Genomic DNA, 14,219 nt, shown 5'->3' with positions numbered 1-14,219 from the left:
AACACACACGTGCGTTTGTTTATTAGCGCAACGGAGCGCATCACATCTCTCGTCTCTCGTAGATTTCTGTCCACTTCTGCGTCAGCTCGAACTGTCTTTCTCCGTCTTCATTTTGCCCCGTACACTGAGGGAACTATATTATGATAGATCCATGCGCTTAGGCACTCGGAAACGTGGGCACGAACCGCACGCGGCTGCAGGTGAGCGGTAGGTGCGTTTTATGATTGATACGTGGCAGGACAAATGATTTATCCACGCCACGAGGAAATATGATAAAAAATTTGCTGAAAAAAATCGTCCATTCCACCTTTAAATAAAATGTTCAAAATGCTTTCACTTTACGGTTCATTTCTCACACACAATTAAAACATTAGGTGTTCAAAGAAGATTGTACTAATGCGTGTGATGGTCGGGACTCACTAAAGTAACAGCTGAATGTTCCTGATCATTAACAGATCAACGAGTCTGGAAAAAAGTTTGGAATTCATAATCATTCAGCCAGTCTTCACTTCGGGTCAATCCATCTCTTATTCATGGACTTGCACACACACTGCTGATGAACATGAGGCCAGATGTCCTGACAAATGCTTCAGGCTTCAGTTTTCCTGTCCACACATCCCAGTGTCCAGTGCAGTCCAGGGATTAGCAGCTTGTGAACAACAGAAAACAGATTAAACACAACAGTGCCATAAGTGTTCTCATAAACAATGGCCCCATCTGAAGCTTGGAGCGATGTAGACTGCCATCAAAAGTATTATATGACTAAAGATGCATTATGTAGCATGTCAAAAGCAGTCTGCAGTGCTTTGTTCATCTCAGTCCAATATTTAAGGACAATAGAACAGTCCCAAAACACATGGAAACAGTGGGAGATCTGTTTATTTTCAATGATGACGTTGCATTGGCTCTAAATGCTAACGGTTTCAAGTCTTTATAACAAGCAATAAGCCATAATTTAGTTAGCTTTTTCTATAACAAAGGTGAGAGGATAGATAAAAAAGCCTCAAAACTGTATTTGAGCTTCACAAAAAGTATAATGTGTGGTGAATGTAATAAATCTGTAGGTAAAACAAGAAAATTATCTGTATATGTCCAGTAAAAAAACAAAACAAATCTACCTTTTGCCTTCATAAAAAATGTAATAATCTCCTAAATGAACAAATAATGTAAAATATAATTGTTAAATGTCTTTAAACTGGATTATGACATCCCTTACATGTGAGAGTGGTTATTGCTTGCAAAACACCCTTGATTTTTAAAAATATTTTGTGATATCCTGAGGTCAATCCAACTTTCTCCTGTGAAATCACATTATGTTCCACTTCACGTAGAATTTCAAAAAGTTATGGTTGACAAACTTTTAAAGGGCCGTCATATTGTAATGCAAGACTTCATCTAAATTGCCTATCACCAACTCAATGTAGTTCCTCCTCAAAGTTACCTTTTGGTGGACATCTATTTGGTTTTTAATTTGTGATGCAACAACAGATGGAAAGTATGCAAATGGTAAAAGAAAAAGTGAGTGTGTCAAGGGAAATTAGGCTTGAAGCTTGTTTTTCAAAGCTTGACTAACCAGTTATGTCACAACAAATCAAGCTCCGGGCGAAGCGGCTCCGGTGCCTCTTGTTGGCTGGGCCGGGCCTTCACCTGAGGGAGCGCAAAGGAGGCATTTCAACCTCATGAATCATGCAACACCAGGTTCAAACTCAAATTCTGACGTTTGTCCCTTTTTTCCCCCATGTGCATGAAAAATGTTGGACGGTTAGCGCCAGGAGCTGTAACAAGAAAGGAATTTTTTAGGCAAAGTGCTATATTTTGACATAGGCATTTGTCAACTCGCTGCTAAACATTTATTATTGTTGAAATATGATTAGGTTTTCAGTTCACACAGTGACATATCTATATCATTAGCCTCTCCGAGCACAAAAGTGTCCAATATATTAAAAAACAGGATATGTTAACGCCACTGCCAATATAAGTTATATGAGTTTTTCAGTTGAAGCCCACAATAAAAATACATAATAAACAATATAAACAGTACAAAGAGCAAACTAAAATGCTCTAATATTTCAAGCAAATCCAGACTACAGCTGTCATTATTATGAATCAATAATAAAACTAGTCTCGAAACTAGATACTATTGGGTAATGAAACTATTCAGACTTTTCCTGAATCGTTTCAAAATGACCTTTGAATCAGATTAGAAGGGTAAAAAAACGAATATTATTTTGTGAGACATTTCATTTCATTACATGTTTTAATTTAAGGCTGATGATTAATCAACTAATTGTGACTATAAATAATAATAAATATTTGTAGTTGTATTTTGATAATCTGAGTTAATCTAATCATTATCTGGACAATACAGACGGTAAAAAACACCAGGAAACACATTTTTTGTGAAGACAAGAGCATTATTAAAGAAAATTCAGATTCTATTCAATGAAAAACTTACATTTAAATATTGTCTTATCTAGAAGCCGTCAGACACCATAGTTTAACCTTTATTTGGGTAAAAAAAAAAAAATTTAAAGTCAAATAGAAAGTCTAACTAGTCAAATACTAAAATAATCTAAGTTGCCGTCGTATTTTAATTCTCATTGTGTAAAATAATGAGCATCAAGCTCATACACTCCTTAGGATCGGAATGGAGTTTGTCATTGTTTGCGTTATGACGATGCTAATCCGGCTAAGTCTGTGACATCACTTCCTGTTTCTGCTGCTTCCAGGTGTGCACAGGTCGCTCTCGTTCTCTTCTCCCTCTTTCTCTCTCTCGTATCAGTAAAGTTGTAAAGCTTTACGACTCTTAAGTTTAGACAGAGTAAAGTTCACCACGCCTCGCTCAAAATGAAAGAGCTCCAAGGCACACGCCAGGTAAGGCTTTTCTGTCATTCTTACTATTCGTTCTACTTTAAAATGTTTTATTACTATACGTGTGGTGACTAATACTGCACTGAACACCCCACCTTTAAGAAAAAGCTCAACACCCATCTGTTTAGAACGGATTTTAATGTTTAAATTAATTATCTCAATGTCATTTGTGGTCTTAATCATTTCCATATAGTTTGTTTGATTAAGTTTCTTTAATTGGTTGTTTTCTCATTGTTTTGTGAGTGTCCTGAAATGCACAATATACAGTTAATAAAAGTATGTTATTACATCAATCTCAAATACCATATATTTCATAAATGGATCCATCAATATCAAATATTAGCCCCACTGGAAGAAATTGACAGAATGACAGAAACTTGCAAAAAGTCATTAATGAATAAATACTGCACTTTGAGATGGAGTTTTGTGTCATTTCAAGTTGTAGAAGATGCAGCAACAAAGTCTTTAATTCTGATTCTTGCATTTTGCTAACATAAATTGTCTTTATATTCGGTAATCTAAATATAGAAATAGTTGAAATCAGAAGTGCTCACGTAAATAAGAGTAAAGGTAAAGCGTGTCTGTCGACGGTTTACTTACATTCTTAAGTGCTTTGGATGAGCAATCTGTTTCAAGAACTGTTAACTCACACACTTTATTCAGCTCCCACACCAAAGCTTTAAATACAAATTAAAACATGTTGTGACAAGGGTTAAGAATTAGTCTGAACATGTAAGATTTCTGAGTAAACTTCATTCTTTTATTAATTTATGTTTGAAATCAATCAGAATTGCTCAGTGAAGGGATTCCCTCTCAGGCCGACGTCTCTGCCTTGTCCTGCCTGAACCTGTTCCACAAATGAGGTCCGGAGGGGCCCGGGGTCCACAAATGTTTCCCAAAGTGTGCAAGCTTTGAAATGTGTGCACACTTTGGCTGAGTTATGATAAGTCAGTTCCCTTGTGTTTTAGTGATAAGTTACATATTTAATAAAGTCATCCCGGGAGGCAATAGAAGCATGCCTAATGTCAGCGTCATGCCTCACATTATACACGCCTCTTAAAGGTGCACTATGGAACTTTACTGAGGGCTGTTTCCATAGAGATTGTATTGCTTTGCTTACAATGTTTCACGATATGGCATTAAAGTAATATCTGAGTCAACTTCAGGTTTTTAAAAGAATTCACATGCTTTCTATCTCGATTATCAATTATTTGTTCTTTTCAAAACCAAACAAAACATCACTTTCTGTATTGATTTTGTGATTGTAAACCAGACAGACTTTTAATCATTGGCATTTAACACAGAAATGTGCCTTTTCAATGTTCAAACTCGCTTTCTTTTACTTGTCGACTATAACTAATATTTGTTGTATTTTGATCATCGTAACCTTAACAATACAGACTCTAACACTATATATAACATAAACATTCAGATTGTCATCAATAATGCACTTTACTTGTAGATATTCTCCATCTTGAAACCTTCAGTCACCATATTTCATCTTACATTTGGTAACGAAAATATTTTAAAAGCCTTAAGTTGACTAATTAAAAAAGTAATAATCGGTGACTTCATCTACGAAAATAATGTACATCATTGACAATTACCATATTTTCCAGACTATAAGTCGCACCAGCCAAAAAATGCATAATAGAAAAGAAGAAAAAAACATATATAAGTCGCACTGGAGTAAAAGTCACATTTTGGGGGGAAATGTATTTGATAAAATCCAAGATCAAGAACAGACATTTCATCTTGAAATGCCGTTTAAAGTAAAGTAATAACAGATTATAGAACATGGTGAATATGTGTACGTATGCTAACGCTAACACCTTCAGCTACATGACGCACAGACAGAACTGTGGTAAGTGTCTGGTATGTTAACGTAACATATGAACAGTTCTTCAGATAACTATAGCATAAAGAACATGCTAACAAGTTTACCAAAGCATCAGTTTTACCCCAAATCACTAAATCCATTGAATTCTTCTTCCTCTGTGTCACTTCTAAACAACTCCACAAACTCCAGAGGAAGAGGAGCTTAGAGCCTAGAGCGCCCTCTTGTGGTCGTCATGTGAAAATAACGAATAATATCACATATAAGTCGCTCCGGAGCTCCCGGCCAAAACTCTGTAAAAAACGTATGGTCTGGAAAATTTGGGTAGACGTGAATGAATCTCCATCTTGATTCAAAGCCTATTGATTGGCGCTTTTCTACATGTAGATCGACAGGTTTAATGCTGTACAGTGGAACATTCTAGTAAAAGCAAGAACAGCTGCATGACACAGTGAGGCAGATGGCAAAGGACAGGATAGTGCGACTTAAAGAGCTTCTGCTTCTCCTCTTTCAACAGCTCAAAGACAATGCCAACGCTGAACGACTAATTAAAGCCTCAAGATGAACAATCAGGGTAAGTAATCTGCTTTCACTATTAACATTAACGATGTGTTTAAATGTGCGGACAATTCAGGTGAGCATCAGAGCACCCGAGGCTGTTGGCCCCCCGATGAAACAATGCTACGTTTTGCCAGTTAATTAAATGTATATCTCGTAGCTCATTAGCGGGTCCACGTGAGACAGGGCTGCACTTAGAGCAAATGTTGCAATTATCTGTCTGTTTCTGTCAGAACGCTTCACAAAACATATTGCGGTGGTTATTCTTTATTATGTTTTGAGTAATAAAGGAGACATAGTGTGGTCTTTTTCTGGAACGTAAAATCAATGACCATTTTACCTTCTGTTCTTTGTAAAAATGTAATGTTCTAAAACGGCTTCCTGTTCAAAACTGAGAAGCCCCGCCTCTTCTTAAAGGTGGTATGGACGATTTTTTTTTAGCAAATTTTTTATCATATTTCCTCGTGGCGTGGATAAATCATTTGTCCTGCCACGTATCAATCATAAAACGCACCTACCGCTCACCTGCAGCCGCGTCAGGCTCGTCCCCACGTTTCCGCGTGCCTAAGCGCATGGATCTATCATAATATAGTTCCCTCAGTGTACGGGGCAAAATGAAGACGGAGAAAGACAGTTCGAGCTGACGCAGAAGTGGACAGAAATCTACGGGAGACGAGAGATGTGATGCGATCCGTTGCGCTAATAAACAAACGCATGTGTGTGTTGTATCAGTCCACACGGGGGAGTGGCATGCGCACTTCCGCTTGCGTTCTCAAATCGCCGAAAAATCGTCCATACCGCCTTTAAGCAGCGTTCATAGTGTCACTTGGTCCTCAGTTAAGGGGCCGGTTCTAGTCTCTGTTTAGTCCTGATCTTGTAGAGGTTTAGTTTTAGGTTTGGTCTTGGTTCAGTCGTGATTTGGATGAATTTGAATGTTTGAACGCTCTCATAGAGGAATTACACAGTTCTTTTTTAAAACATAAAACAACACAAACAAAGTGTAAGAGCATTTTGCCCATTGTTTATTCAATGTATCCATGGATTTTTCATTTCTATGTTTTATTAACAACGGCTACTGAACATTTTTGAACCCAATTTGTATGAATTGTTGAAATCATTTCAATAGGGTGGAGATAAGGACAAGGTGACAAAGGATTTCTGAGCACTCAAGCCTCAAATGAAGGACATTACATGATTACTCAAATATACATTAATTAATTTCACTACAACGGAGAGTACTTATGAGGAAGGTCACCAAATGCTCATAAAAGAACACGTTGCAATAAAAAAACGTATAATTTAACTGTTTTTTTTTCAAACATTACAATGTACTTTCAAGGCTTTTCAAACTCGTGCTCTTCGTGCTTAAAATAGATAATCATGTGACACATATACAATGTAGAAGGTCACCCATTCCCATGTATGTTCTGGATACTCAGCTCATGTGTGTCATTCAGCTTCAGGGTAACAAACTCAGTGCCATTAGAAAATTACACAGACACAAATCTTGAATTTATAGTTTTTTATATGACTATTTTGTCCTTCCAGATGAAGTTTATGCCTACGCTTTGTCCAAGACCCTTACCAAAGTGAGCGCTCCAGCCACAGTGGGGCTGTACTCGACATGTCAGGACCGGATCAGCCTTGTGCTCAAGCAGATGGAAGGTAAGAACCATCAGAGAACGAAGGGCTTTTATTCTTTTCTAAAAAAGCAACCATGGCCCCATTGCACTGAATTATTGAAGTGTTATAAGCAACATCGGAGTTCACAAACTCGATATTCTTTTCAGATAGGGTACATTCCTTTTCATCTTTTGTAAACTTTCAGGTATGACAGTTAATTCAAGGCAAATGTGCAAAGTTTATAAATTATAAATTGAAGGCATTAAAATGAAAGTGCAAACTAGACCCAGATCTAGGTCTTTTTTTACAAACTCACCAGTAACAATCCCCTTTATTTACATTTCATAAATTCAGTTTAATCTATGGGCCGTGTCCAACAAAGTAGTCAGTGTGTGGATGAGACTAAGAGTTGTTTCTGTAATTAAATAAAGTGTGACGAGGTCTATTCTGACATCATTGTTCAAGCAGGCTCACAGGAAATATGATCTGTAATATTTAATTTAGATTATTCAATGATTAGAGCAGGTCTATTTCCCTGACCTGTTGTACTTCAGTTTTTAGTCCATTAAGCAGTCAATGGTGTCTTAGTTGCCGTAGACACATTATTTTATCAAGAATAATAGGATTTATGCAAAAAGGAGAATACATGATGGAGTTTTAGCAGTAACTGGGCAGTTAGATCCGGCTTAATTTGAAGGCGTTTACTTGTAATCATGTACAAACACAATGTGACTCCAGTACCATTCACTGAAGTCATTTTACCTGCACTGGACACAACCAAAGTCAAAGCCACTTACTGCACATATTTGTTGTGTAGCCTTATATTTGTTGTTCTACTAGCACAGGCTGTGTTAGATTTGATTCAATATTTAATCATTGTTTCTCTTGATATTTTATTGCATGTTTTTTTTTTTTTTATCTGTGCTGCAATTCACCCTGGAGAGACTCAGAAAACAGAAACAAGCTTTATTACGTGGGTTATTTGGCGCTCAGACCCCGGCAGAAGACATCGCAATTATGGGCGTGCCATAATAGAATTCTACTGGTGGTGGTAGATATGAGAAGTCTCATCCAAGAGTCATTCTCAATCTGCGAATCGAGTCTGGGAACCCAGCGATAAAGGGAGTTTATTTGGTTTCACTTGAGACCACTCTTCACGTCATAAGGCGCTGGTACAGCTGGCAGCCCGGTGTAAACGCTCTCTCTTCTTTCTCACACTTATTGTGCTTTATCTCCTATATTTTGTAAATATAGTTAGTATATATTTTCTATTTTACTGTACGATAGGGACACGCGCTGGAATATTTTTTTAATTCAACTGTTTTTGACTTTTTTCGGCTGGATTTGAGCGTTTTTCGTTGCGTTCGTTGTGTTGTTGTGACGTGAGCTAGCTCCGAGCGAGCCCACCAGCCCCCCCCGCGCCCTCCGGCCGCGCTAAAGTACGGCGTGTCGTCGGTACACGTTTATATACACGTTTATATGAAAGAGGAACTTCACGAACGATCGGGACACGCACTGGAATCGCTTTAAATTAACTTGTTTTGACTTTATTCGGCTGGATTGAGTGTTTTCGTCGTGTCGTTGCGATGTGTCTTGGCTCCGGCCCCGCCCCCCGGCTCCGGCCCCGCCCCCCGGCCGGCGCCGTACCGCGTTTCCACAAAGGAGGAACTCATGAAACTGCGGAGAACAGTCGTCTTACCCGGAGATCGTCACGTTATCCCGTCGCAATACTGACCTAACCTAATACTGATGTGCAATTCTGTCGTATGTGCAATTACTGTGAAATTCATGTGCAATCTATGTGCTGTCGTGACACATATTCATGTGCAATTACGGTCGGGATCACATGCAATGGTATTTATTTATTTATTTATTTGTCTATGGGAGTTTTTGTTTATAGGAGATCTTCTACTGAAAGTGTTTTTCAGACTTCCTATAAGTGATCTGTTCTTCTATATCTACCTCTGTATCTTCCTGCGTTGCACCAATGAAATTTCCCCATGTGGGACAATAAAGGAATATCTTATCTTATCTTATCTTATCTTCTTCTAACAGCCCTGTAATGGGCTATCTGCCTCCTATTGTAACCTGACTTTGCTCCCCCCTCACTGAGTACCTTATTAGCATTACCATTTCAGTTTAAAGGATTCTCTTTTTTAACAACGATTGCCTCTTTAACTCCTCTTTCAAATCATCTTTTTTCCCTGCTTAGAATCTTCACCTCACTGTCTTTGATGGAGTGGTTTGTGGCTTTAAGATGCAGATGCACGGCGCTCTGTGGTCCTGAATTAGCATGTCTTCTGTGTTGATAAAGCCTCTTGTGCAGTGGCTGTCTGTAATGAGGAATTATACAGACATTTCTCACTAGTTTGCACTTCTTTTTTTGCATCATTTTCATCATCTTTTTATTTGATCACAAATACAAACAAACTGAACAATCAGAACAAGACCAGAGATCGAATGTCAAAAAAAGAAAAGAAAACCGAGATGCTCACGCCCGTCATATCCGTCACAGCGTCCAGTAAATCCGTCCATTTTCAGAAGCTGCACAATCTAAGGAATCTGATCACTCCCTCACATAGCTGTTTACGTGACATTACAATCATCGTGTGAATCCATAAATCAAATAATGATCAGATGTCCGGCGTGCCTCTAAACATAGTCTTGTTTCCAGTGGACTTGAGGTCGGAATCGCGGCGCATGGAGCGGCAGAGCACAGAGCCGCCTCGATCCTCTCGACCTTCTCTCTGTGGATGTGTTTCCCTCATGTGGAAACTGCTGTTCTTCAAACCCATCTGGACACAACGCAACCAGAACCACCACAACGTCAGGTTCATCCACGTGCACTTCAGCGCCTGGCACTTTGCGGGCAGCGACCTCTTGTGGGCAGGACTGGCACTGCGGCTCTTCTACGCCATGAAGTTGAACTTTGGGAAACTGCAGCTGGTGTTGCATCGAGTGGCTCAGTACGATGAAGAGGATGAAGTTAAGGAAAAGGTCAGTTTATAATTGTTTTATATCAAGGCGAGACACAAAATTATTTTATTAAATTTGTTGTATTAAACAGTTGTTCTCTCGACACACAAGCTTTCGCCTGGAAACATTGTCCAATCTGCACCTAAAGATGTTTTTTTTTTTATTTAATCCACTTGCATTTTTTTTATTCATTCTTTTTTTCATTTTAATATACTAGTTTATTTGCAAATATACTTTTGCAGATTTTTTAGATCAGTTCAAGCTGAGAAAAGAGAATGATGCCAATGTAACAATCTTTTTTGTAAATGAGTTTTAAATGATGATTAAAATTAGAATGAATAGATTGATATTGCAATATCTGTCATCTTAAAAAAAATACTGGTTTTCTCCTTCACTACAATTCCAACCAATTTGGCAAAATCTGTATTTGCAAAGAATAGTTTGAGACGGTAGAATCAATACCAAAACATATTTTAATTTGAACATTCATTTGTTAATTGTATTTGTTCCGTTTCAAAGTGAAAACAGGGGATTGTATACTTATATAAAATACAGGATGTTCCTTTATATTCAACTGTTTTATGGTTTGTTGGCTAAGCACAAAGTCTATCTTCTAGTAGTTTAATCATTAATCATGTATTAATATAAGTTACTCATATTAATTTCAGCATGTTTGCGGGCCAGAACGTTTTGTATAACGTTGAAATGTGTGCCAAGACATAAAAAACTAAAAACTAAAAATCTTCACCTGTTGCTATTAAAACATAATTGTAATGATTTCAGAAAATAGAAGACTCTACCAACGACTGGAGATCTAAGAAGTGTTGCTGTTGTCCTCTTTGGTTGTTTTCCCTCTTGGTTTTGATCATCCCACTGGTCATCCTGATCTTCATTCTGATATTTGGCCTCCCCGACCCGAACTCTGAAGCCGCCAACAACGGCACCACAAGCCATGTGAACGTCTTCGAAGGCCTTGTTTATGCTTCTTTCGGAGTTCCTGCCGCGAGCGCTTTAAGATTTATCTTCTCAATGGCCAAAAACCTGATATTTTCCCAAGACCACAACATCACACGAGGGATGGACAACGAAAAAGTCAGTGCTAAACTTGGCTTCATGAACGAGGTGCGGAAAGAAATTTGGTTTATGTCCCGTTTCGTGCAGTTCATGGAAGTTTTTGAGAAGCGACGGATTCGGATAGTGCTTCAAATAACCAATGTGGATCGCTGTCCGCCGATGAAAATAGTTGCCGTTTTGGATGCTATAAATATCCTGCTATCAGATGAAGAAAGCCCATTTATTTCAGTACTAGCTGTCAATCCCGAAGTTCTTGTCAAGAAAGTGAACTTCACAGATTTCTGTTTCATCAAGGAGAACCAAGCACATGCATTGTTAAACCGAATTGTAACGCTTCCATTCACTATCCCGCCTTTGTGCGACTACTCAAGACGTACGCTATTCTACAATCTCGCTTGTAGTGCAAATTACAACCACAAAAACGATCAGATCAAACGGAAATCCTTGCACGACGTTCCTTTAGTGGAGATCTCGACGGACAACCATGAAAAGCATCCTCTTATGACTTCGAAACTGGACATTGAACTAAACGAAGATGAAATCGAGATGATGGTCAAAAGCGTTGCGAAAAACGGCGACTCAAAGTTGAGCAAGTACATTTTGGACGACGCCATGTCTATGCGAAGGGTGATCAACTCTTTCCGAATGGTTGTAATCATCATGAAAGCGTTAGATAAGGAGATGTCGTCGGCGGAGAAGACCGCAGCTTGGGTGCTCGTCGCGAACCACTGGCCGTGCCGCCTCAGCTGGATTATACAGTGTGTGGAAGATGCCAAGCAAAGGGCAGAAATTGAGTGCACGGACATCGACAAACTGAAAACACTGTGGGAGGTTTTTGAAGAGTCTAAAGCGGAATTACACTTCATGAAGGAGGAGATTGAGAAGTTTCTCGAACAAGATGGCGATGCGGAAATGTTCGAAATGTTTCTCAAAGAGGATTTTCGGTTCACCGTAAAAGATTTGGAGGTTTTGGAGAAGGCAACGGTGAATTTGGACCATTCTATTAAAAAGGAGATGGCAAGAATCAGAGAGGCGTCGACGCTGAGGGATTCGAGATGGAAGAGGAGTCTGGCCCCGCTGCCGATCACAACTATTATTAACATGAAAACAAAGGATGTGTGTGAAGAGGTAAGCAGACGTTTTTAAAGAACCTTTGCAAGCAATCTCGAATCACAACACATGATCACAACATGGAAGCTCCATCATTAGACAAAAGGCACATTCATAAAACAACAAACGAGACTGAGCCAGAGAGAAAAAAATTGGGTAAATTTGAAAATAGTAAAATTTAGGAAAGTAAGGCACACAAGGTCCAGAATGAAAGTCCCATTTAGTCCATTTTTAAGTTGAGTCCAAATGTGATGTCATTTATGGAGTTGGTCCAGTCCTTAATCGTCGATGTTATGGCCTTTTTCCCAGCCGCCAGAAGTATATTCCAAAGATATCCATTTATCGTGTCCATGGCAGGGGTTCTGAGGCCCAAATACATAGTTCTGAAAATGATTGGGATGGAGCTGTCAACCGTCTGCAATGCCGTGTTCATGTCTGCACCTTCAGAAATGAACAAGGCAAATATGATTCTTCAATATAGAGTAATGTTTTAGAAAGAAAAAATGCACGATAGATCAGTAAAATGCCATACTGTGGAACATTCCAGGCAATGCTGTAACATCTGCCTGGAGACAAACGTGAAACATCCCACCAGAAAAGTTACATAGTGTTTATATGTTTAGTTTACTTATTTATTTATTGAGAAATGGACAGTGCACATTATACATTCATTCAAACAGGAGAGCTGCTTTGTACCAGGCTGTAGCTCAAGTGCTAATTTCCACCTGAAGTCCGCGAGCAGCAGATGTTATTAAGTCCCACTGAGATGTAGCAGCTTTTTTCAGTTAGTTTCATCTTGGTGCTCTTAAAAGGAAATGCCCTGAAAAATAAAACTGAAAATACTAGTATGTTCATGAAAGCTATTTATTTTAATTTTTTTGCAATAGTCCAAGTGATGATTGAAGCTTTTTACCGACTTTAGCATCACATAAATGCTACAGCTTTATACATAACAGCCTAATTCTAAGTTTTTCAAATATAGAACACAGGACAAAAAACTCCTGTGACAACCAGGGAGAGTACAGGAGATAAAAACGAAAAAATACATCAAAAGGGCAACAAAAGACATCCAGAGAAAATGAAGAAAAAGTCAAACGTCCCACGTGATCCACAATCAAGGGCTGGACAGACCTTTTGATTGACATACGTAAGATTAAAACATCACATTCAGACTTATACAGCCTAGTAAGTCAAATGTTATTCAGTGTTTAAAACTAGTCAAGGCCACTGTTTAGTTTGAATGTGCAAATTGTCCTAATGATGGAATGCCATGGGTTCTACATGAAATTAAACAAAATTTTGGGTCTATTTTCATCCTTTTTCCCTTCTTCTCTCGCATGTTTATTTTTGTCTAGTTAAAGTTCTAAACGCACACGTCTCTTCTCCAGCTGGAGCGGATGAACTTTCCCTCAAAGTACATAGACATTGTAAAAGCCAACGACTTGAACGGCCCTGCGCTGGTGTTTGGCGACAGAAAAGACCTGAAAGAACTTCTGGGCATGACGTTTGGAAAGTGGGCAGAGTTTAAGATGCGATTTCTGATTTTTAAAGCCAATAAAGCAGATCAGCAGACAAAAACCGAGCCTTCAGCACAGCGGCCTCTGTACCATCTTCACAAGCGCCAACAAGCCGACTGAAATGTGCTCAACAGTGGCATGTATCAACTTAAGTCTGATTCGTTGAGGTTTGGCAAAGCATCTGAGTTTGTTCCTTGCAAATATGTTGTTTTTGAACTTTTACATTCTCAGTTAGGCATAATATCATTTCAAATCAACTGATGACAAGAGACAAGAGATGAAACTGTGTCACATTTATTGCCATGGATTACACAGATATTAAGAGTTTATTCTAAGTGTTGTTTATCTGAAGTTAAAGTGGGTTAAATGTGTGGCAAAATCACAAATCACCAAAATGTTTTTACCTTTAATTTGTCTAAAGAGAATGAGAGGTGGACAATACACGGAAATGTAGGTAATATTGTATTGTAAAAAATGAACTGATTAAAAATAAAGGGTTATAAGAAGATATTTCTGCTCTTTTGTGATACATTTTACAGAAATGTCACATTTTTCAGATGATTAAACTACAACTAAAGTGTTTAAAGGCCTATTTTAACACATTTCTGACAAAAAAACGTCTGTAGATTTGCTCTTTTTGTGCCTAAACAGAA

The 14,219-nt window shown here is 38.4% G+C and overlaps 2 protein-coding genes across 2 annotated transcripts in view; one reads left to right on the top strand and one right to left on the bottom strand.

Annotated features, from left to right (window-relative positions):
• The window catches only part of lims1 (LIM and senescent cell antigen-like domains 1), a 135,009-nt gene that overhangs the window by 110,373 nt on the left and 10,417 nt on the right, over window positions 1-14,219 (bottom strand). The window lies entirely within an intron of this gene.
• nkpd1 (NTPase, KAP family P-loop domain containing 1) lies at window positions 2,757-14,054 on the top strand. Its single transcript, XM_072465683.1, has 6 exons — window positions 2,757-2,874; window positions 5,226-5,282; window positions 6,815-6,931; window positions 9,564-9,886; window positions 10,649-12,067; window positions 13,438-14,054. Exons 2-6 carry the CDS (start codon window positions 5,270-5,272, stop codon window positions 13,684-13,686), a joined length of 2,121 nt encoding a protein of 706 aa, XP_072321784.1. The 5' UTR covers window positions 2,757-2,874; window positions 5,226-5,269; the 3' UTR covers window positions 13,687-14,054.

This window comes from Eucyclogobius newberryi, unplaced genomic scaffold (assembly GCF_026437365.1).
Source record: "Eucyclogobius newberryi isolate DKJ021-1_F unplaced genomic scaffold, fEucNew1.0.hap1 SCAF_5, whole genome shotgun sequence".
In the NCBI taxonomy this organism is placed as follows: domain Eukaryota; kingdom Metazoa; phylum Chordata; class Actinopteri; order Gobiiformes; family Gobiidae; genus Eucyclogobius; species Eucyclogobius newberryi.
This window is presented reverse-complemented; position numbering and strand designations above follow the sequence as displayed.